This window comes from Canis lupus, chromosome 9, assembly GCF_003254725.2.
Source record: "Canis lupus dingo isolate Sandy chromosome 9, ASM325472v2, whole genome shotgun sequence".
In the NCBI taxonomy this organism is placed as follows: Eukaryota; Metazoa; Chordata; class Mammalia; order Carnivora; family Canidae; genus Canis; species Canis lupus.
In genome coordinates this window covers 61840777-61865911 of record NC_064251.1, presented here as the reverse complement: position 1 = coordinate 61865911, position 25135 = coordinate 61840777, and the positions used below count along the sequence as shown (strand labels likewise).

The 25135-nt window shown below is 45.7% G+C and overlaps 1 protein-coding gene and 1 long non-coding RNA gene across 8 annotated transcripts in view; one reads left to right on the top strand and one right to left on the bottom strand.

Annotated features, from left to right (window-relative positions):
* Positions 1-25135, bottom strand: part of TTLL11 (tubulin tyrosine ligase like 11) — a 245235-nt gene that overhangs the window by 125544 nt on the left and 94556 nt on the right. For all 6 annotated transcript variants that reach the window (XM_049114499.1, XM_035720940.2, XM_049114502.1 and 3 more), the window contains 3 exons: positions 17098-17673; positions 4670-4765; positions 3770-3885 (listed from right to left, as the gene is read on the bottom strand). In XM_049114499.1, coding sequence (XP_048970456.1) covers positions 3770-3885; positions 4670-4765; positions 17098-17673 — 788 coding nt within the window. The remainder of the gene's footprint in view (positions 1-3769; positions 3886-4669; positions 4766-17097; positions 17674-25135) is intronic.
* LOC125755788 (uncharacterized) lies at positions 17623-18791 on the top strand. Of its 2 annotated transcripts, none has more exons than XR_007413113.1 (2): positions 17623-17756; positions 18451-18791. It is a non-coding gene; the product is annotated as an uncharacterized LOC125755788 (long non-coding RNA). The 2 variants fall into 2 exon arrangements; XR_007413114.1 differs by having other exon boundaries at positions 17625-17756; positions 18454-18791.

The window sequence follows — 25135 nt, the reverse complement described above, 5'->3', positions numbered from 1 at the left end:
ATGCCTAGGCCAGTGACATCTTGCTACTTGGAAACAGAACCTTCCATTGGCAACCAGCTCCAATCCGCAGTGACCTAGCAGCTCCAGTTTTAGGATATGTCATTGGTTTTACACTCAAAATTCTACTTTAAGTATACCGGGAAAGATAATGATAGCTAGGCTTCATTTTTTGTTTTCGCATACTCTAGTAGATGATTTTATTTTACTTTTTAAAAGATTTTATTTATTTATTCATAAGAGACAGAGAGAGAGAGAGAGAGAGAGAGAGAGAGAGGCAGAGACACAGGCAGAGGGAGAAGCAGGCTCCATGCAGGGAACCTGATGTGGGACTCGATCCCGGGTCTCCAGGATCATGCCCTGGGCTGAAGGCGGTGCTAAACCGCTGAGCCACCCGGGCTGCCTGATAATTTTATTTTTATTATTATTTTTTATCCATTTAACAGAGACAGAGTAAAAGAGTGAGCATAAGCCGGGGCCTGACAGGCAGAGGGAGAGAGAGAAAAGCAAGCTTCCCACTGAGTGGAGAACCCAATGTGGGGCTCGATCATGACCTGAGCGAAAGGCAGACCTTTAACCATGACTAACTGAGTCATCCAGGAGCCCCAATAATTTTTTTGTTGAGTAGTAAACTAAGCATTTAAGTGGCTACTATTTATCAACAGGTTTCAATATTTCATTTAAATGTCATTTCATAGCAAAGGACACTGAGGCTCATGTAGCTCTGCAACATTTCTGAGGTCAGAACTTGATTCGAGCTCAAGAGAAAGCTTCCAGCTATGCCAAGATGGGTCCCAGGAGTCACAAGTTCCTGTCCCCATGGAAGGCATGAGGACTGCTTTCAGCCCCATCAGGAAACTGACCCCAGCCCATAAGCTCCTGGGGTGTGTAAAGATGCCTCACACATGGACACAAGCCCCCTCCACACCTTCCCAAGGAAGCTTAGAGGCATGAAGAGGTCAGGACATCTATCTACCATTTTTATTCTATCTATTTGGGGAGCGTGAAGACCCACCTCACTGGTCCTGCTGATAATCTGTACTCAAGAAGGAACTAAGGAGGGACACTTCAGACCCTCTTTTTCTAAAAAGTTGTAGGGAAAGGCTAGGATAGCAATTTTTTTTAAAGGCTTAGGTCAGATCCTATTTAAACACAAGCCACTCTGGTTTCTAAAGCTACCTCCCAACCCAGAAGTCTATGTGACATCATTTTCTGCAGTCAGAAAGACATGGTCTCAGATTTGGACACACATGACTCAGCTCTACCCCACTGGGCACTTTCTGTGGGCATAAGCATAGTGCTTTCTCAAGTTATTCTGAAACATGTCTACACAGAGGAGTGGAGGATAACTTTAGCCTTTTTATCTGCATGATAAAGCTACCAAAATGGTAATAATAATCCTTTATGTATAAATGCACTTTACAGATTACAAAGTACTTTCATGGACAATCATTTCTGGGGGTTTTTTAAAGGTGAAATTTAGGAAAATTGTCAATAAATGACACTTGGCTATTAATATGCACCCTTATATTATGGGTAAGAAAAGGGGAAAGTGGAGGGTTTTATATTAGAATCAAGGTTCAGTTCTAGAAGTTTTAACTGTTCCTGGTTATCAATTTAAAAAGCCAATGCTGGGCAGCCTGGGTGGCTCAGCGGTTTAAGCACCTGCCTTGGGCCCAGGGCGTGATCCTGGAGACCCGGGATCGAGTCCCACATCGGGCTCCCTGCGTGGAGCCTGCTTCTCCCTCTGCCTGGGTCTCTGCCTCTCTCTCTCTCTCATGAATAAATAAATAAAACTTTAAAAAAATAAAAAAAGCCAATGCTCCTTCAGTTAAAACAAGGTTCTGCTACCTATGACTGACAAGTCGTAATGTCTTTCCCTTCCTTCCTGTGGTCCTGTGCCCCATCGCTTTTAAATTTTCAATCTACAGCTCACAGAGACGATCCACAATGCCAATTGTAGATAAAGCAAAACACTAAAACAAAAAAAAAAGGCAATTGTGTTTCGATACCATTTAATGTGAAAATAGTGATATTCTTATATCTCTTCCTATTCTGGGTGAGGGGCACACAATAGCCTTTGAATTCGTTCCCACCAAAAAAATCAGAATGCTCATGTGTCAAGGTCATCTGTAAAGAGCTGTACTCGTGTGCCATACTGACATGGATGGCCACCAAAACCTCCCCACAATGCCATACAGTCTCTCAAGACCTAATAATCTCTGTGAAGGAGATCCATAACCCTTAGAGAGTAGAGTGGCAAGGAATGAGTTTTATTACAATTAATCTGACTCAACTGCAATCCATCTGCTGCTTTCCCTAGGAGGATGGCTGAAGCAAGCAGTTGTGTGCCCATGTAAGTGGACACACCCGCTACTTGCTGCTGTGGTGTTGGAGCCGCACCAAGGATGCAGCAGACCTGACCGGACACCATTTTGAAGCTCTAATCAGTGGAAGCCACACCTGGTGGGACTGACCCTATGAACTGCAGGTGAATGTTCTCAGCCAAGCCTTGCCTACAACGGCAATCTCTGCCTCACGTGGTGAAGAACACCCGGGAGAGGCAGTCAACTGAGCCGGCACCATCTAGCCTGACTCAGAATTTGACAAATATTCTTACAGAATGACATTTCCTGCCAGGCAGTGGCACTCAACCTTGGCTGCATGATAGAATCACCTGGGGAGCCTAAAAAACTTATGTAGGCCAGGCTTCCAGCCCAGACTAATTAAAATCAGTGTCTCTAGAAGTGAGGGCCCTCACACGGGTATTGATGAAAGCTCTCCAGATGATCCCAAGGTGCAGCCAGGGGAGAAGTACCACTGCAGAGTAGTCTAACAATATCTCAGCTTGAGGCCAGCTAGTGAGGTGCTGCGGGAGAGGAACCTGCAGAGCACCGCTTGCTCAGGAATGGGCAGTCAGTGTTCCTTGCAGTCTTGAACCATAGCTGACAAGCGCTTTATTTGTCTTCGAGCGTGTAGGTCAATCTGATTTGTCGGGGGTACAAAGAATGCTATTTGAAATGCCTGTCTTTGATTTTTCTGCCTAAAACAAGCATAACGATATTTACTCAACCCATACTTTGTGAGAGCCAGGAATTTGACAAAAACAAAACAAACAAAATACTCCGATGAAATGCCATTCATTTCAGGATGATTCCATGGAGGGAGGGGCGGGGCACATATGCCTACCAACATCCCAAGGCCTTGGAGTAAGGTGCCCTGGAGTAGGTGGGACGGAAGGGAATTACAACTGCTGTAAAGATTATAGAACTTCCAGAATTTCCTTAAATTGGGTCTGTGAGCGTTGAAACACAAAAGCTCATAACGCAAGAGTGTAAATGTCACGGAGAAAGTAAAAAGGAAATGATCTTTGTCACATTTAAGCAAACTGTGATGCTCTCTTTGGCTTTGTTTTACTTGCTGTCCTATGCTTGAGCATTTCCGAGAGAAGCACTGTGTGAACAGTGGCGGGCCAGAGGCGATCCTCTCTCCTAGGGAAAGTGGGTTTGTGGAAGAGACTTTCTAGATTCCAAATAATGATTAGCTAAAAACACATCAGCTGAATCTCAAATGTCAGATTCATATACAAGTCTCCATCTCCTGATTTTAAGTCACTGTGTTTGGAGGCTGATATCCATAAATGAAAATATGGTGGATTAGAGTGTTTAATATGTGAATCTCACAACGTTGCCATGTTCTAAGAACCAAATGGCTTAGGACTAGGACTTGGCGAGCAGAGTTGATGGAAATAAATGATGTAAAAAATACTTACTGCTTCTCTCTCTTGTTCTTAAGTGGGTCCATGAGTCGTAGTGTGTCTCTGATCACGGCCACCTTCACTTCTTCATCAACAAGGCTGGGGACATTTTCAAACACCCCTGGAGAAAGCTTGAATGGGTAAGGATTCTGTGTTACAGTGGTGGGAGTGACTTGGTACCAAGTACCTATCAGCCCCGGCTCTACCAGTTGTACTGTTAGTTAGGTTTTGTTTATATTAATCTATAGAAGACAATTGTTTAAAATCCCCCCCCCTTTATGGCAATTTCCTATAACAAATCAACAAAAGATATAAAGGGTAAATATATACATAAAGAGCACTATGTTTTTCCAATCATCAAAATCACACATGCTCATTGCAGACAATTTGGAAATATAAGAAGGGGCTAAGAATCCCCTTAAAAGAATCCACATAATCTGCTCCCCCCCCCCACCCAATATTAGTATTTGGTGTATTTCCTTCCAATCTTTTTTATGCATTTTTAAGAGGGGGGTGGAGGAAAAAATATAACCGCTGTTAAATGTACTATTTATCTTAGTGATTCAAGTATGTCAACATGGCTAAGTCATATTCATAGAATTTCAATTAGCTCAACTCCTGAGGCTAACTAATTAGTTCATGTCAAAACGGATGGAAAGGCTCAGCTGCTTCTATGTCTACAGACCTTAAAAATTGGAAGAACAGCATTCTGGGAAGCTACCATGGGTCGGATAGGTCTTATATTTATAGACTCTGTTCAGAGCTCAACAAAACTGAAATCATTTAGACTCAGGCAGAAGTTTGCTGGGCCTATTTGAGGATGCCTAATCTTGTTTAGTTGACTGAACAACATGAGAGAGAGAGAGCACACATGCAGTTGTAGGGCAATATGTTCAAGATGTTCAAAGTACTCACTTCTTGCTCATGTTCGATTCTCATGCTGGGATTTGCATTTACTTCAAGTAGGATAGGCTTCAGGTTTTTCATTAGAAGAATGTCAAAGCCTAAAATCTGGACAGGATAAACATAATTCAGGATTACTCCCTCTAGCTACAGTGTTTTTTTTTTTTTTTTTTCCTCAGGAATCTAGTATGGTATTAGGATCATTAAGGGGAAGAGAAATTCAAACCTGCCCCCAACCTGGGTCTTGACCCTGGCTTCTCTTGTCCATGGCCCTTCTTCCTCTGGGTGTACTTATCAGGCCAGTGGACAGCAGGAAATTTTAGAGGAACCTTGATAATGGGATGAGTTCTCATAGTGCATTTCAGCATTATCAGTGACCTCTTTCTTTTTTAACAGGTTTTTTTTTATTATGTTAAAGATCAGTAGTGGTCCATCAATTTCTCCCTCTCCATTGCTCTCCTCTATTAAGTTGCTTCTTAGCTAGATCTCTGAAAACCCAAGGCTACTTTTCTTAACCTCAGGTGTACCTCAGTATCACTGTAGGGCCCTAACCACTACACGTCCCCCAACCCACATCTAGGAGTCAGAATCCTTCAGAGTGGAACCCTGGCAAATGAATTTTGAGAAATAACCCTCCCTTCCCCCCGCCAGGTGATTCTGATAGACCCTCTTAGCCAAGGAGAAGGGACTGTTTATTAGGCACCAATTACTATAGAACGGACTAATGATTCATAATCTCATTTAATACTCATGACACTGTATTTGAAGGAGAGACTCTGCTCTCCATTTTACAAAAGCAGAAATTGAATCTCAGAAAGGCCGATGGATTTCCCCAAAGACTGGCTTCATGATTTGTAGGATCCAGTGCAAGATGAAAACATGGGGCCCCCTGTTCAAAAAATATTTTAAATTTCACAATGGTGACAACAGAGCATTAAACCAGGCATGGAGTCCTTCTGAGCGTGGACTGGCCACACTGGCCACACCCCAGGCTAACTCCCACACCATTTGTCCTTGACACCTGCTCTTCCATCCAGCCTGCTGCTTCAGGGGAGGCTTTGTCTTCTGGCCTCTTTCAGTTCCTCACAAGCTCTAAGAGGGGGTAAGCACCCTGTGTCTCATTTCCTCTGCCTGAAACAACCCTTCTCCTACATGACTCCTCCCGATCCTTGAGATCACAATTCTAATTAGACTCACACTCGAACAATGAGGACATCAGATTTTCAGGAGGACTCTCATTAACTCTATAGGAGGTGATAAGGTAGAATTGATACAGTTCCAAAGTTTCAAAAAATAAAGTGGAGAATAAAGGAGAGAAAAAGGAAAAGCTACCAATGTGTCCCCTCCTGTGTGGACTCAAGAAGAAAAGATGAGAGGAAATCCATTTGCTTGTCTATATAGAACGTGCATTAGTTAGATGATAATTATGAAACTGTAGCTTCATCCTTATTAATGAAACCAGGGCCTGAATGACCATTTTGGGGAGGTAATTCAAGATGAGGTTATTCTTCAGTGAAGGCCAATGGGGATGAGGAGCTGGAAAAAGTCATCCTGACTCTATTTTTCTTTCCCTGGTCATGAAGAGAAAGGAATGGAAATTCAGTAGAAGATGTTACATGCATTATAGATCTGCTTAATAATAGAGGACAAGTGGCTGTGAGTGATGAGCCCTTTAAGAGGCTCTGGTGACATCATCCATCTAACTTCAGACCTGGACTGGGGCATGTGGTGGTGATGAGGCTAGAGACAGCAGGGGGCTACGGTGCCTGCGTTTGTCATCCTTAGTCATCAGCTGCTTTTTGCTACATCTCAGAAGCTTGGACTCGTGCTTTCTCAACCTGGACGAACGTTTTTAGCTCAATGCACAGTGATTTCATGAAAATAAAGCTATAGGAAAGCTGGAGAAGGCAAAACCTCAATAGCCATATTGACTTGCACCCACCGATGGTGTGGTATTTTCCAAAACCTACACTTTGGTGTATGTAGCTGACAATGCAGGGTCTTGTACAGAAATGCTTTGGAATCAGAAAGACTTGGCTCCCGTACTACCTCTGCCTCTCACTCTAGGTGTGGTGCTTATGAGCCTCACTGAGCTTCATATACCTCATCTGAAAAATGGGAGTAACAATAGCTGACTTGAAGGGTCAGCTGCTAATGGAAGTATAAAGTGCTTAGGATTATTATTTTTAAAATCTTTTTTAAAAAATATTTATTTATGAGAGAGAGAGAGAGAGAGGCAGAGACACAGGCAGAGGGAGAAGCAGGCTCCATGCAGGGAGCCCAACGTGGGACTCGATCCCGGGTCTCCAGGATCACACCCTGGACTGAAGGAGGCGTGAAACCACTGAGCCACCCGGGCTGCCCAGGATCATGCTCATCATATAGAAGGTGCTAGATATATGCTAGCTCTCTTTGCAGTTTCCTACTGATCCCACCAATGAGAAATGGCATGACTTGGCTTTAGAATCCAGAGGAGCTCATTTCAAATCCTAGTTCTGCCTTTAACTTGTGTAGCTACAGGCAAGTTACTCAACAGCTCTAACCCAGGTTCCTCATCTGTAAAATGGGAATAAGAATAGTACTTACCTTAGTTCATTCATTCAAAAAATATTTATTGAATGCTTTCCTATAACCCAGGAACTATTCTAGCTTCTAGAAATGTAGCAGTGGACCAGAAAAGTTCCCTACTCTCATGGAGTTTACAATCTAGCGGTGGTGGTGGTGGTGGGGGTGGCAAGAGGGGGGGTGGGTAGGACATTTATTTTATTTTATCTTTTATTTTATTATTTTATTTTATTTATTTATTTATTTATTTATTTTATTATTTATTTTATCTTTATTAAATAAAGATAATGTTATGTAAAATATCTTGCATAGTACCTGAAACATAGTAAACATTTAATAAAGGTCAGCTTTACTTTATTTTTCTGCAAGTTCAAGGAAATACAATTTGTTTTCTTTTCATAAGTTCAGTGAAATACGTAGCACCAATGGATCTCAACAAACAGAATAATAGTCCTGGGAGGAAGTTAGAGGTTATCTTGTCATAAAACTCTGGCATGTTAGAGCTGGCAAAAAAGTCAGGAATTTATTTGGTCCAGTGTTTTTCAAAATGGGATTCGTTTCTGGGGAAGCACTGGGGAGGCCAAATCAAATTAACTTTTACCTATTTCATATACTGGAGTCCCCAGAGAAAAAAGCTTTATGCTTTTTTTTTTTTTTAAACTATTCATCTAGTCTAACAGCCACTTTATGCAGATCATAAACCTGCAGCTTAGAGCGGGGGAAACCTCTCTCTGGTTTGATGGCAAAGCAGGAATTGTTAAAAGGGGAGAGAGAGAAGGGGCAAGCTTTTCAATCACATGATACCCTGCTCTCATGCAAGTGCTTGAGTCAGCAATTATGTGTTTGTTGCCCACCTCCTACTCAAGAGGTACTCTGGGGATTCAAAGTTACTTGTCTTTTAGCCCTTCTAGAAGCTTCCAAAACAGGTTGGGAAGAAAAAGGGGCCCTTGGCCATTACTTGTGAACTCATGCCAAGGCTCCAAGCTACATTTCAACGAGAGGAGATTCTCTTTTGAAGAATCAACGAGAGGCCTTGAACTACATATCCATCTACATCCAGAGTAGTCCCAACTGGGAGGTTGGGTTCCTTAAATTTAGCATATCCAAACTGACTAGCCTCTAAAATGGTCTCAATGATCTCCACCTCCCGGTAATCATGCCCTTGTGTCATCCCCTCCCCTTGCGTGTGAACTACACCTAGTGACTTGTTTCCAAAAACTGCGAAGGGCAGAAATGATGCAATGTCACTTTCAGTGTTAAATTATAAAGGGATCCCTGGGTGGCGCAGCGGTTTGGCGCCTGCCTTTGGCCCAGGGCACGATCCTGGAGTCCCGGGATCAAGTCCCACGTCCGGCTCCTGGTGCATGGAGCCTGCTTCTCCCTCTGCCTGTGTCTCTGCCTCTCTGTCTCTCTCTCTCTGTGTGACTATCATCAATAAATAAATAAAATCTTTAAAAAAATATTATAAAAAGACTATGACTTCCGTCTTGGAATGCCTTCTCTTACTCTCTTGCTCACACACTCTGAGGGAAGCCGGCTGCTATGTTGTGAACTCCTCTAGAGGTCCAGGTGACAAGGGACTAATGTCTCCAGCCAATAGCCAGGGGGGCCTGAGGCCTACCCCCAGGCTCCTTCCCCGTCTGGCCTTGGGGTAACTATAGTTCTGGCCATCCTGCTGATTGCAGCCTTTTCAGAGACTGAACAAGAGGGAGTCCCCAAGCCTAGATTTCTGACCCACACAAACTGAGAGATAATAAATGATTGTGAGTTTAAACCGCTAAGTTTGGGGGAAATTTGCTACACAGCAATAGATCATTAATACACCACCTTTCTCTAAAATTTACTTTGCCTTCCGTATTCCTTATCTACCCAATTATACAGGTCAAAACTCTCTCCTTTATCTTTTACCATGTAGCTGCTCGCAAACTCCTACTCAATGAAACTCCTGTATGTTCTACCTCCTGAAGAGCTTTCCAGAGCTGGCCCATCCTCACTGCTCCTGGCCTCCATCGATTCTGTACCAGCTTTCACCTGGACTAATTTAATAGCTTCTCCATTTGTTTCTCTGCTCTCCAAATCACCCCTCTAGTTCATCTGGCACAAGGGGCTGCCAGAGTAATTTTTCTAAAATGCAGAGTATTAGCATTCCTCTACCTAAAACCCCTGCCTGCAGAATGAAGCTCCAGATCCATGGCATGTCCTACAAATTCCTCTAAAACTTGACATCAATCTCACACTCCAGCTTTATTTCCTCCCCCTCCCCCTGCACATCTTAGGCTGTAATTGTGCTGAACTCTTAATAGTTTGAGGATGCTTTACTGCTCTGTCTTTATACTCTTCTGCCTGGAAGACAACTTTATTGATGAAATATTCATTGAGCACCTACTAAATAACTAGATATTTTTCTAGGCACTGGGGATAAAAGTGGTGAATGAGACGAATCATGTTTTAAAAACTTACCCTCTTGGGGCTTACATTTTAGTGAATTGAGAGACCACAGTAAGTTAATAATTAAGGCCACAAAGAATGGGACATGGTGGATGGTTGGGGGGTGGTGGTGGCTTAGAAGGATGACCAGGGAAGGCCTTGTCGTACCATTGTTTTCTTGCTTCCACAGTTTCTGATGAGAATAACTTTTTCATTATTCTTTGTTCCTCTAAACATAATGTATCTTCTCTAACTGCTTTTAATTTTCTTTTTTTGATCATCATTAGTTTTCCACAGTTTGATTATGATAAGCTGTGGTGTGTGTGTGTGTCCTCCTTGGAGATTCTTAAGCTTTTTGGATTGAAGATTTCTAGTTTTTATCTCAATCCCATTTAGTTTTCTTTCCCAAATTTGGAAATTTGGGGCCATTTCTGCAAGTATCTTTCTGTATTTTCCTTGTCTTTTCTGTTCAGAGAACATCAATTACACATATGTTAAAATATTTGATATTGTACCATAGATCAGTGAGGTTCTGTTCACTTGTTTTCTGTCATTTTCTTTTCTCTCTGTTTCACTTTGGATAGAAGCTATGGCTATGTCTTCAGGTTCACTGATCATTTCTTCTGCAGTGTCTAGTCTGCTAATCCCATTCAGTGAAATTTTCATTTCAGATTTTGTATTTTCTTCTCTGGAAGTTCCATTGTGTTCTTTTTAATAGCTTCCACTCTCCTCTTCATTAAGTTCATATTTTCCCTAAAATTCTGTGCAGAGTAATAACAGCTGTTTTAACATCCTTTTCCTACTAGTTTCATCATTTCTGATAATTCTGAGTCTGTATTGATTCCCCGCCCCCCCCCGCCCCCCCAGCCTTGGTATGGGTTACTTTATCTGTTCTGTGGAATGTCTGGATGCTGGATGCTGGACAAGAATGGATGCTAGACATTGTGAATGTGATAATGCTGTGTCTGGATTTTGATTTCTTTTTAAAAGGGCTAGGGCTTTTTGGGCAGATAAGTTATTTGCAGATTAATATGACACCTCCGAGGCCTAGAGATTAAGCTTCACTATGTTGGGTCTAGCCTAACTTCCATTTCAAGGAAGATCCATTCCTTTAAGGCATAACTTCTCTGGCATCTCCACTGAATGCTCCCAGTGACCGCCAAGGACTATCCACACTAGCTACTCAGAGCGTGAACATCTCTCCCTGCTCTGTGTGGGCACTGGAAGTTGTTTGGCTTATCAGTTGACCGGTCACTCTTTGCCCAAGTTTATGAACCAACATTCACACAGGAGTGGCCTAGCACCCAGTAATGAATGACACAGGGATCTCCGTGGATTCTGGGGCTCTTTTCCTGCTCACTTCTCTTCTTTTCAGAATTCTGCCCACAGAATTTCAGCCACCTCAGCTTTCCCAAACTTCGATCTCCATCTTTGCAGCTCATTGAGGTCATGGGGCTTGGTTTAGGTTCCCCTTCCCTGTGTCTGCGTCCTGGAGATTGCTCCCAATAGAAAGTTGTGGCAGCCATAAGACTCAACCTCGGTTCCACTCCCCACTTCCTCAGGGATCACAATGCTGAGCTGCCTGTTGTCCAAAATCTGAAACCACTTAGTTCATGTGTTTTGTCCAGTACTTTAGTTGTTTTCAGTAGGACGTTTAGTCCAGATTTGTTATTTCATCATGACCAGACGCAAGAGTCTTAGGAGGTGATGCATGAATAGGAACTGAATGAAGAGAGCGGATAAGTCATTTGAAGAGCTAAGGAAGGCATTCGAGGCAGAGGGAACAGCAAGAACCAAGGTCACTTTTGAACAACAGCAAAGAGTGAGCAAGAGGAAGAGTGGTAAGAGATGAGATCAGATAGGAAGACAAGGACCCAATCATGTAGCATCTTGTAGGCCATAGTAAGGAGCTAGGATTTTAAGTGCAATGAGAAAGCCATTGGAGAATTTGCACAAGGGAAGTAATTGGATCTGACACGTTTTCAGAATCACTTTGGCTACAATGAGAAACATAAGCCATTGACAGCAAGGATAGGAAACAAGGCATCAATTAGGAGGCTATTGCGGTGGTATGAGTGCAAGGTGATGGCTGCCTAGACTGTGATGGTAATAGTGGAGCTGGTTAGGATGTATTTTAGTCTACTTGCAAGAGTTGCTTTGGTAGCTGACCCAGGAAGGAGGGAAAAAGAGGAAAGGATGGCTTGGGTGTTTGCTTTGCATAACTGATCAAACACTGTGCGTTTACTGAAATAGGAAAACAATGGGAGACAAGGTTTGGGAGGGAAATTAAGAGTTTGATCTTGGACATGTTGAGTGTGAAAGGCCCACTAGATACCTGAGTAGAAAATGAAAGGAGGCAGCTGGATATACCACGGGGTTAAGTGAGATAATTTAGGGAGTGATTGTAGATAAGAGAACTTTCCATGCACTGAGTGTTGGGAATCTCTAGCATCGAAGGTTCAGGGGAGGGAGGGGCACAGGAGCAGCTGCCAAGCAAGGTGGAAAGCAAAGCAGGCCACTGTGGGGGTGCCTACCCCTTTCTGCTTGGCAAATTCTGCTCCATGCCTGAAGCTCCTGCTAAAACGGCTCCTCCTCTGGGAAGCCCTCCTTGACTAGGTCAGGCCAAGTTAATTACTCCCTTCTCTGTGCTCTCCCAGCATCCTGGAGAGGCCTTCCTCCAGCATTTATGACAAGGAAATGTGATCCCCAGGTGCCAGTCTTCCCCACTAACCTGCGTCCTCTTTGGGACAAGGGCCATGCCTTATCCATGACCACCTGGCCCACAGCTAGTTCGGGGCTTGTCTCAGTGCGTGCCTAGGAAATATTCCAGAGAGGAGAGAAAAGAGTATATATATATATATATATATATATATATATATATATATATATCAGAAGCGGTCAAGGAAGGCTTTACAGAGAAGGAGGAATTCAAGCAGCACCTTGGAAGCAGTGAATTCCAAAAAAAAAAAAAAAAAAAAAAACAGTGAGACAAGAGAAAGAGCATGCCAGGCCAAGACAGAGAACAAATGGGCTGGCTTGGGAGCACAGAACTTATGCCTACGAGACAGGAACTGCTCTGTGTGGCAGGACAGATAAGGAAACTGAGGTGAAGAGAGATTAACTTGCCAGCTCACCAGCTCACCTGGCTGGAAGGAGGAACCGGTATCAGCCCCAACCCGGGGTTGCCTGAGAGTGAAACCCAAGCCCTTGTGTGGCCATAAGGCTGCTTCTTCATCTCCCTCCTATGGGACGTCCAGGGCAGCAGGGGAGCAGGAGATGAAAAAGGCAAAGAAGAGAAGCATCTTAGGCTTCAGGAAAGGTGTCTCCTCCAGACATCCAAGGGAAAGGATCACGAACCAAGGAGGGAATGAGACACAGAGCTAAAGGAAGGTAGAGACCAAGCAACGGAATTGAGAAAGAACGTGGTTGAAAGCCGAGCTGGAAACCTTTCCTCTGCTTGTGTTTTTCTGCCACATGAATCATCTTCCCCCACATGGACCTGACTGCTGAAGCCAGGGTCACACTGCTGCCCTCAAGAAGACTGCCTGGAGGATGTGTCACAGGGTGCTGGCTGCGTGGTGGCAGGGGCCGGGCTGCAATGACAGGGCCGCCGCGTTCCTAGGCAACAGATTACAGCCTGAGCAGAGCCAGCAACTGCTCTGGGCCACCACAATTTCCCAAGTACTTATTGTGGCTATGATTGGAAAGGGGTCACAATCACATGTTTAAGATAAATGTAATGTCACCAGCTAGGGCTCGTGTCCTGGAATGCGAGCAACGTGGGCCCGGCCCAGGCTGCAGGCGGAGGGGGCTTCACGACAGAGAAATCATTTTCTGTATGCGCACAGAACCTTATAGTTTGCAAAGCCCTTTCTACTCTTTATCTCATGTGGGATGGACAACAGCCCCGTGAGGAGGCTGAGAAAATGGGCACAGAGAAGTTAAGTGACTCCTATAAGATCACACAGCAACTCAATAGCAGGACTAGACCATCTCCCTAAATCTTTGGGTTTCAAGTTACTTCAGGTACCCGAGACTCAAACTAACAAGTGTTTAACCAAGTAGTAAGAATAAAGAAAGAGAGGACTCCAAGACTGGGGGGAATAGTATTTTCTCAATCACTGCGAATCCAAAATATATGGTAAACCAAATTTCGAGCATCTAACATTTCGTACCTTGTCAAAGCTTTTCCACCTATGATACCTCATGCTACTCCTAAGAGGGCAGGTAGGGAAGTGAGTGTGGTGATTCACAGAGCAAGAAACAGAGGCCCAGGGAGGTGAAGAAACTTGCCCAAGGTCACACAGCTGCAAAGAGGAAGGGCTCCTCCTTGGGGTGTTACTTGCAGTCCACTGCTCGTTCCCTGACCCCGGGCCTGGAAGCACTTAGTGTGGTCAAGCAAAGGAAAACAGACATGGGACTGTGGTTTCATTTGCTAGACGTCATCTGTCCAACCCAGTGGCTCCCTCCCTGTCCACTCTCCAGCTCCCCATAGCTTGGGCCCCTTGTTCCCCCACAGTGGCTGCCCCATGCAGCCTGTCCACAGCAAGACAAGCAGCAAAACAACCACCCTGGCCCTGCCCCCTGCACGCTCACTGTGCCAGGCCTCTGTGGCTTGGCTGTGCGTGCTGGGCCCACACGATACTCCTAAAATAGCTGTCAGTGTCAAACAGATGTGGCCACATGGTCCCCCGGGATGACCCCTGGATGCCTCCACATTGCAACTGTCTCCTTTGTCCTAACCTTTTGATGGCTTTGGATAGGACTTGTTTTCTCCGATCCTCTCTCTAAATTCTGCACCACCCACTTACCTTTTCTACCTACCTGATGGCTGAGCTGGAAATTCTAACTGGGACCAAAGCCTGGGGTCCAAATGCCTAAGGACAGATCTCTAAATGATAACCGTCCCTTCCTGGAACTGATCACTGCTTGAATCACCCTCCAAAGGGTCCCACCAGCCTGCCTGGAAATCCTGCTGACCAGTGCCCAGCCCCAGTGGGGAGCCTCTCTTTTTTGGAGCCTGTACCTCGGGACCAGCGTCTTCCTCTGCTGTTGAATGAACAGCCCATCCATTAGAGATGCTGCCCCACTGCCTCTTCTGCCCCTTCTGTCCCATGCTACCTGTTGCTCTCCTGCCATGGTGTTAGATGGAGGATGAGAAACAACCCAAACAAATTGTGTGTGTTTATATTGGCATGTAAAGCAGTTGCAAAGGAATCTGGTCCCGACAACCCACCTCAGTGTGCAGGGGAAAAGAATGTTGAAGAAAACTACGTACTTTATAGTAGTGTTTTTATAAAGCTCAAAACCAGGCAAAACAAAACAATATACTGGTAGGGATACATTCGTGCACAATAAAAGTATTTTTTTTTTAAAGCAGGGGAGTGATAAACATAAAATTCCTGATACTATGACCCTGGGGGTGGGGGTGGGGTGTAGGAAAATGGGATGGGGCGTGCGCAGGCGGTCTTGGATACGGAGGTGGCATTTGGGATGACCATTTTGTTGATCTGCTCCATAGCTTACGTACACATGGTGGTTTTATATATATATATTCACCTTCCACAAAGTAATTTTAAAGATTACATGGAGAGGCTCCCAGAGGTAATCCTTCTCACCATATGCTCTCCACTCTGATTACCTGGTGGCAGGAGCCCAGGTGTCTGAGTGCCTGGACTCCAGCCTCCCCCCCACCTTCACCGCTCTACTTTTCATTCCCACTTCTTTCCCTCCCAAGCTCTGGCTCAGGCCACCACACTGTGGCCCCAGCCCCACCCCTCCCTTGAAGACTATCCTCACTGATCATGAAGCACAGCAGGAAATTTCAGTTCTGGTCTCATGTGACAGCTCAGTGGCCTTGGCCAGCCTGCCTGCTTCTTCTCCAAGCACATCTGCCCTGGCACTTAGCGGGCTTCCTCTCCTGACATCTCTCTATGCCCCAAGCCCTTTCTTGTCAGCCCCCTTTGCTGGTCCCTCCTCCATCTCCCTCCCCCTTACCTAAATGGTGGCACCCCCAGGAATCTTCTGAGGATCCGTCTCCCTGGCAGCCTCACCTGGCTTCGGTCATCATCTGAATGCTGATGAGGTCCCAGCCCAGCCCCAGGCTTTGCTCCTGAACCTCAGGCCCAAACGTCAAATTGTCCCCTCAGACTTTCTACTTGGATGTCGCATAGGCTCTTCGGGGACATGTGCAATTCCAACTCCTGACCTTCTTCACAAAAGCCTGGTCCCCTTCCTGGGACTTGTATTTATCCGTCTAAGTACCTAAGCCACCTGTTAGTCAGCCTCAGCTCTCCCTTGTCCCTTGCTACCCCTGTCCTGCCACTACATTCAGTCCCACCCAGTCACCAGCCCAGCTTTTCCACCTCCTTAGTGACTCTCAGATCCATCTCTCCACCCACACAGAGATTTTCCTAATCCAAGTGAACACCACCTCTTGTTTGTATGAAAGCAATCGGTTCGCTAGTCACCCCCCTGCTCCCAGCCTTGCCCAATCTGCTCTCCATCCTGCAACTGGTTTGTTCTTTGTTAAGTGCAGATCTGAGCTCACAACTCCCTTGCAAACATCCTCCGGTGGGGGGACCCTTGCCCTCAGCCTTCCATGCACATCTGAGCATGCCATTCCCCTGCAAACATCCTTTAGCGGGGGTGTGTGTGGGGGGGAGCCTGCTCTCAGCATTCCATGATTCGGCCCCTGTCTACTTGACCCACCTCCTCTTCCCTCATCTCCCTCGAAGCTCTGCCTCAAACCCCACCCTCCAATCACACCAAACCTCTTTCAACTCCTCGAAATGTAGGATTCCCCCCTACCCCTAGGGCTGCAAACATGTGCCCCTCAGAACACTGTCTCCTCGGCCCTATCCAGAATCTCCCGCTTCATCCCACTGCCACTCCTGCCGCAGAGTCTTCCCAGACCATCTTCAGTCCCACCCAGAAAATGTTAGATGGTCCCACGATGTCACAGTGCCTGGTACATTTCTTATTCTACTCTAGCACTTGTGATACTTCATACTAGGTGCTTTTTAAATCATTTGTCTCCTGTATTAGCAAACTCCATGCCTCAGCCAGAGGAGACCTGACTCTCTACATAGTACCTTGGACAGTGCCTGGCCCCTACTAAGCAGGTGGTACAAAATGGTGGAAGGAAGGATGAATAAATAGGCAAGCACTGTGCTTTACATATGTTATTTCATTTAATTCTTACAAGAATCCTTGAAGGGAGGTACTGTTAGTTTCATTTTACACATGAGAAAGGGGAAGTAACTTGCCTCTGATCACACAGCTAGCAAATAGACAGTCAGACCCAGGTTTAACACCAAAGGTCACACCAGCAACCACCTGCCCACCTCTGACCACCCCGTCCCCACCCCTCGTCCCACAGGCAGCCAGGGAGTCCTCTACAGGCCCCGTGAAGTTTGGAAACTCAGGCTGAGATTGGCAATGGTTACCTGGAAGCATGTGGGCCCCGGCCTCCCTGCAGGGATGTCCGACTGGTAGAAAACTTTGAGCTCTGGAGTCAGGGCAATGACAGTCTTAATCACCAAGGAGATGATATCAGACCAGACTTTCTTGATGTCAACACCTTTGGAAGACAACCTACAAAGAATGCTAGAAAAAGTCCTTTTGCTGCCCGTGCTAGTGCTGTCCGAATGGACAAAGTTACCACTATGGATGTTCAGTGAATAGTTGGTTAAGTGCATAAAGACGTGGTGTAGATTTTTGGGGCTGGGCTCCTGATATGGCTCTGTACAAAATCTAGAGAGTCCGTCTTTGGCTATGTAAATCTCTAAGGGGTCTAAGGACTTGAGTAAGACATACAGACGAATATCAAACTTGAGCTTGTCGATAAGAAGAGGTTTGCAAATGTATTCCTGGACCACCGCTGGCCTGCTCTGAAGGGTCCCTGCCAGGCGAATGTCACTGGGGTCTTTAATGAGGTAGATTCCATCACCCTGACAACCACCGTCGGGTTTCACAATAAAAGTGGGCTTCCAGGAGGGGTCACCATCTTTCACCATTCGAACCTGGTGGGGGAAAAAAATAGTTAGCGTTATATTCTTTTCCTCTCTGGACCCCCAAGACAGAGTAGGACCTCAGCAAACATTTGGTGAGTGAACGACCAAGTGAGCTCTGCCCATGTGAGTCTTCAAGGAAGGAGCATGAGGCAGATAACACTGTACTAGATACTGAGATAGTGGCCTAAGGACTGCCCTTAATTTTGTCCACCAGGAGGGGGACCGAGGGTGCAGTGGATCTATGGTCATAGGAGCTAGGTCCAAGTCCCAGGTCTTTGTCAGTTATGAGATTTAACAACAGGCAAGACATTTAACTAACGATGATATGATAATGGTGAGGAGGGAGAAGGGGAGCATATGGGCCAAATGGCAGGAGAGGGGACAGGGAAGCTGGAGGAAATACGGAGGAGGAGGTGGATGTGAAAGAGAGAGCCAGTCTCTCTGCAGCTTGTGATGTGAGAGCTCTGGGCTCTCCGTCTTGGGCTCTCTAACTGGGGCCATACCTGGGAGGCCAAGGAGGAGGAGGAGGAGGAGGAGGAGGAGGAGGAGGAGGAAGCCTCCACACTGCACTTGCTCCTGGCCCTCCACCTTTGCTGTGGCAGCTCGGCCCAGGGCATCCGCGCTCTGCCTTTTACTTATCTCTCTGGTCAGCCTGTATTTCTCAGTGAAGTTTTTGCCAATTCCATGGGCGCTATCGGTTACTCGGGGCTTGTAAAAGATCTTTAACAATGGAGAAACACTTAAAACCTTAATAATGGTCCACATCAATTGTTTTCCCCTTGTCAGCAGGATTCGAGAATGGAAGTTCACCAGAGATCAATGCAAGCCTCCCAGGGCCCTCCGCTGAGCCTTCCTGGCAACTGTGACCTTGACCGTTTATGTAGTTATTTAATATGCATCCAAAGCATTTCTACGTTGGCCCTTCACAGTAAATATAAGCATGCTGGAGAGATGACAGTTATGGATCAGGGAGTGAAAAATGTCAAGATTGCACTGATGGATAATTTTTCCCTCTGGAAAGCTTTTACTATGCTGAAGATACTAACAGTTCAATATGTTACGGGGAGCAGTATTTTCTCCTTTGAATTAAGTGTATATGCCTTAAATAAATTAAACTGCATGGTCAATAGTCTCTGTCATTCATTGCATTACTGAATATTTCTTCTGCTCTTTGCCAGGGTAGGACCATACAAATCATAATTATTAATACTAATAGGATGACTGAAATTTTAGATTTGGAAGGATCCTCGGAGCTCGACGCTCCCCGGTCCTCGCGTAATTCAAACTAGGAAGCTGAGGCTCAGACAGGTGACATGACCTGCCCGGGGTCCCCTAACTGGCTGGTGGGATGGATCGGATGAGAACTGAGGTCGTCTGATCTTGCTGCAGGTTCTCTATACCCATTTTCCTCTCATAAGATAAAATTAAAGGCCTCTTTTTCCTTTTTTTTTTTTTTTTTTAAAGGCCTCTTTTCTCTGAATACTATAGGGGAGATTCTCTCACTATGGCAGACTGAGCTGGTGTAGTCCACAGACTAAGGAGTCTGGGCCCTGAGCATGGCCTTCTTGGAGCTGTAACCACAGATGCTGAGTTTGCCAGGACTTTCCCCAGTTCCAGAGCTTCTGCCCAGGTTCCTGGCTTGTTATAATATAGGTACAATCTATGGGAAATCCTCAGAGCCCCATGGCCACCAGATCCATCAGTGACCTCTATTTTCAAAAGGGATTTTCCAGAATTCATATTCACCTCTCCTCTGAGGTTTTACTCAAGAGTGACCGTTTCCCCCCAGTCATTAAAGTTAAGAATGGACGCATACTTCTTAGCATGAACTCATGGACCAGGATAAAAATATAGTCTGTGTCACCAAACTCCAGCCCCAGATATTCTGATTTAATGGATCTGGGATGAGACCTGGGCATGTTTATCTTGGAAAAAGCATGAGGGGTGAGTCTGACGCTCACTCTGCTTGAGAATCACTGAACTTAGGTGGACAAAATAAAAGTACAATCTGGGACCAACATATCGAATGAAGTTTTATGTACTGATGTCAGCCTGAACGGGAGGAGGACCTGCACGTAGGCTACAGCTGCGGGTCCCTCCAGCTTAACCCAAAGCTGCTGTTGGACATGAAATCCATTATCTTGTAACTGCACGGATGGCTGAAAGGGATGCGGAGGATGCGGCGTGGCCTAACGGCTTGGCCCTGGCCTGGTCTATTGAAAAATTTATGTCTTTTACTGCCCTCTAGTGGATATTTGAGAAATGTGACCGGGAAAGACCCCCATTCAAAATTCAGATTCTTCGCAGCAACCCACTCTACTAACCGGGTCTTTTTCTGTGTGTTTTGTTTTGTATTGCTTTGTATTTGCTTTTTATTTTATTTTTTAATAATAAATTTATTTTTTTATTGGTGTTCAATTTGCCAACATACAGAATAACACCCAGTGCTCAAACATTATATGTTCTCATTCATTTGGGGAATATAAATAATAGTGAAAGGGAATAGAAGGGAAGGGAGAAGAAATGTGTGGGAAATATCAGAAAGGGAGACAGAACGTAAAGACTGCTAACTCTGGGAAACGAACTAGGGGTGGTGGAAGGGGAGGAGGTCGGGGGGGTGGGGGTGACTGGGCACTTGACTAGGACGAGTACTAACCTGATCTTAAAGAAAAGCTACAAAGAGCTCCCCCTCTAGGCTGTCAGGTAAAGTAAGGTCATACTTAGAATGAACTCATCTCTAAAAGGCCAGTGTTGGCCAAGGTCACAGTCACTGTTCAGGCTCTCTGTTTCTTAAATACATTTCAAGTGTTCTCACTCTATACAGTTGGGACTCTCTGCTAAAATTCTCTCTTAGTAGATATAAAACTTTAAAATTCATGTGCAGCATGAATAAGAAATCCTGTAAATATATACCACAAAAATATCCGTGACTTTTCCAGTCTTCACTGTGCTTGTTTTGTATTTTCCAAACTTTCCATTGAGGGGGAGGGGTGGTGGGGAGAAACGAGTAGCAACGGTAGGCAGCAGCAAGTGTCTCTCGATGTATATAAGGAATGCTTCTTGGTGGACAGGTGCTTCTACGTCCATGTTCATAGCAGCATGACTCAATAGCCAAAAGGTGGGAGCAGCCTGAGTGTCCATCAACATACGAGTGGATAAACCAAATGTGCTATACACACACAATAGAAGTTTATTCAGCCACAGAAAGGAAGGAAGTTCTGACACCTGCTACGGCGGATGGACCTTGAGGACTTTATGTGAAGTGAAATAAGCTGCCACACAAAAGGACAAACGCTGAATGGTCGCACTTCTATGAAGCACTTAGAGGTGTCAGAATTCGTAGACAACAAGTAGAGTGGTTACCAGAGGCTACGGGGAGGGAGAAACAGAGGGCTAGTGTTTGAGGGGTGCAGAGGACCAGAGTTCTGGAGATGGATGGTGGTGATGCTGTCCCCATAATGTGAATGTATTTGATGCTGCCGAACAATATACCTAAAAATGGTGAGGATGGGAAGTTAGGCATATTTTACCATAAGTTTTTAAGTTCAAAAAGAATTTTTAAGATTTTATGTATTTATTTATATGAGAGAGAGAGAGAGCATGAGCAGGGGAAGAAGCAGATTCCTCACCTCACTGAGCACGGGGCCCGATACAGGACTTGATCCCAGGACCCCAGGATCATGACCTGAGCCAAAGGCGGAGGTTCAACCGACTGAGCCACCCAGGCACCCTTAAAATTTTTTTAATAAAAAAAAGAAACTAAGTAGCTTTTGGTGAGTTAGAAATAAAACAAAGTAAAAAAACAGAAAATGTGAACTCTAGCCCCAGTTTAATTTTTTTTTTTTTTTTTTTATGATAGTCTCACAGAGAGAGAGAGAGGCAGAGACACAGGCAGAGGGAGAAGCAGGCTCCATGCACCGGGAGCCCGATGTGGGATTCAATCCCGGGTCTCCAGGATCGCGCCCTGGGCCAAAGGCAGGCGCCAAACCGCTGCGCCACCCAGGGATCCCTCTAGCCCCAGTTTAGACAGGAAATTTCTGACTGTGTGACCTTGGGAAAGTCATGTAACTTCCAGGGCTTTGTTGTACTCATCTATAAAATAAAGAGGTCACATTAAGGTCCCTGGCTTCTGCCAACTAACAGGGTCTGAACAATGGCTTAGCTTGACATTACCACAGTTGAAGGCTGTGTCACAAACACACAAGTGACATTAATTAGTAGAGAGTTCACACTGCACTGCTGTGATGAGCGCATCGGGAGGATCTACAAGAGCATGAGAACTGGACTGGAGATTTATGATGCACTTGAGAAAGGCGGCTGGGCATCTGGGGGAAGCAAAGCTAAAATACTTTGAGAGAGAAATTCAGCAGCTGGAACACTGAGGCACAAAACATTATTAGCAGTGAGGGGAGACTCAGAGGACAGCTTCTGAGGAAATACTGTGTCTGCAATCCCGGGGAGGTCAAAGCCAGTTAGAGTGGTCTTCTGTCACTCAGGTGCATTTGCATTCAATATCAGCACCCAAGACCCTTGGCATTGCAGGCACAGGTAAAACGAAGCTTCTGGAAGATGAGCCCACATCACAAAGTGCATGCATGCAGGGACATCCCCTTCCAGCCTGGGCAGACTGAGCCTTACCCACAGGGCAAACCCCTAGTCCCGGCGTGATCTAGGTGATCTCTGAGTCAGCTGAGGAGGAGGCAGTCTGCAGCTAGGTTACAAAGGGCCAGACAGGAAGGGGCAGAGCGGGAGATAGACAGGTGCCGCCAACAGTAAGAACCGAGCAGGTATCGCGCTGCAGCAGTGGGGGTTGTGAAAGCGGAAGAAAGCAGGATCTATCTGGGCAACTGCAGACAGTTCCAATGGCTGGAGAACAGAGAGCGGTGAAGTGGAGAGTGCGCAGGAAGTCTCACCAGTGAGCTCTGCCGAGGCCAGATAACAAGTTGCACACACACCTACCAGGCACTCATGGGTCAGGCATGGGGCCAAGCACTTTACATGTATCATCTCATTTAATCCTCCACAACCCTATTTTACAGTTAAGGAAATGAAGGCCCAGAGATGTTAATTAACTTGTCAAAAGTCACACAGCCAACGGGACGTGAAGCCAGGATTTAAGCACAGACAGTGACATTCCAGAGCCCGTGTCTACAGTAAATAAGGGAAGGATGTGAGAAAGGGGATGGAAGAAGACCATGGCTGGGTAGGAGGTGGGGTCCAGAAAGGAAGGGTCTGAATATCATTATAAGGGGGTTGGGACAATGTTCTGAAGTGACAGGAGTCACTGCAGGGCTTTAGAAGGAAACAACTTGATTATTTTCTTTTTAAAGGCTTTACTTGGGCAGCCCCGGTGGCTCAGTGGTTTAGCGCCGCCTTCAGCCCAGGGTGTGATCCTGGAGTCCTGGGATCGAGTCCCACGTCGGGCTCCCTGCATGGAGCCTGCTTCTCCCTCTGCCTGTGTCTCTGCCTCTCTCTCTGTGTCTCTCATGAATAAATAAATAAATAAATAATCTTTAAAAAAAATACTGGCTTTACTTATTTGAATGAAAGAGAGTGAGCAGAAGGAGAGCAAGAGAGCATTCGCAGGGGAAGTGAGGAGCAGACTCCCAGCTGAGCAGGGAGCCCGATGCAGGGCCCGATTGCAGGACCCCGGGATCACGACATGAGCCAAAGGCAGATGCTCAACCACTGAGCCATGCAGGCATCCCACAATGGGCTATTATTATTATTTATTGTTCCGTCCCTCCCACTTAATTACGTGTTTGTTGAGGATAAAGACCACACTTTATTTTAGTCACTGTTCCCAGTATGCAGCAGAGTGGAGTATCAATAAATATTTTACAAAATACTATTGAGAAGCTCGATTACTGTGGCATTTATGAACTAGAAGAAGATTATTCAAAATGGATATATTGCTGACAGATTGCCAGGTAAACCAGCTTCTCCTGTAGAAACAAAATTATTTTAACTTGGAAGAAAAGTTTCCTCTAAACGACCATTGGTGGAACACGTATCCTGGCTACGAGTTGCACAGCCATGATCTATCAAATTCTCACGACAATCCTGCAGGGAAAGAGAAGCTCAGAGAGGAGGGGTCTTAGGGCCAAAGTAACACAGCTGATCACTAGTAAAGTTATTTGAAACTGAGTTGATCAGATTCAAGAAGTCTGTGATCTTTCCACGACAATTATTGTCTTTGGGAAAACTCAAAACAGTTAACATGGGGAGACTTTTGTTTAGTAGGCAAAATAAGGAAGGAGAGAGATGTAGGAATACAAAATTATAGCCACGAGGAGCAGGACTCATCTTGCTTTAGCTGGGACCAGCTGGTATAAGGAGAGTGATTCCAAATAGCCACAGAGCCCGGTCAGGCCAGGAAGGAATTCTCTCTCCTCTCTCTCTCTCTCTCTTTGTAAAAAACAAAGAAACTGGTGACTTGCTCAAGGCCACGTAACAGTGGCAGAGCCAGAACTGAAACACAAAATCTTCAGATTTCTAAGCCAAAGTTCTTTTACTAGAATTGATTCCGTCATCTGAAGAGGTCTTTCAGAAGAGAACCTGGAAGTAAGTTCTCTCCTCATTCTGAATAATAATATTTGTCTGGTTTTATAATACATTTGGATGCTTTTCAGGGCCATCGGCTCATTCAGTCTTCAAGTCTTCTAGAGAGACAGGGGAGGGGGAGGCTCAGAGCCCGCGGCCGCCCAGCTGGAAGGCATCCCCAGGGCAGCCCCATCTGCCTTGTCTTTCAGAGATGCTCTCAACGTCCATGGGAGGTGGACACAGCCCCACAGGCACTCGAGGAAGCTGGTGCTGATGCTCATGAGGAGCCTCTCCATGGCATTCTCCCCAGTCCAGACAGTTGTCAATGCAATTTCGTGGATTCCACTCTTAGTGAGCAGCAACTTTATGTGGGCCGTAATCTATCCGTCATTGGTGAGCAATCAAGAAGGCCACTCTAGAACACACCCAGAGCTATAAAATTTGCTTAATAGGAGGGAACCAGGCATTTTCGTCTCAGGTCTCTTCTCAACACCGGGAGGACACAAGGATAGCCGGCTCACAAGCCAGGCCAGTCGGCCCTGCCTGCCCCACTCCAGCCTCCCCCCATGTCTCCCAAGTGCCTTGAGCAGGCTCTGACCAGGCTTGCTGGGCCCTGGGGGTCACTGAGCACAGAAGACCCCACGCTGCAGCTCCCATTTCCCACCACCAGGTCCGTGTACCCGAGGTCTGTGGGGAGCAGCAGAGCAGAGGGCTTTGGCACCAGACAGACCTGGGTTCAAATCTCAGCTTGGCCACTCCCAAGCCAAGCCCTGGCCAAGCTGCTGAGCCCATGTGTATTCAGGATCCCCGCCTGCCAGAGAGGATGAATAGTGCCTACTTCCTAAAGGGAGGCTTTGATACTCTCTTGCATTTTGTATTTAACACAGTACTATTTTTTATAGTATTACATTGGATTTCATTTTACTTT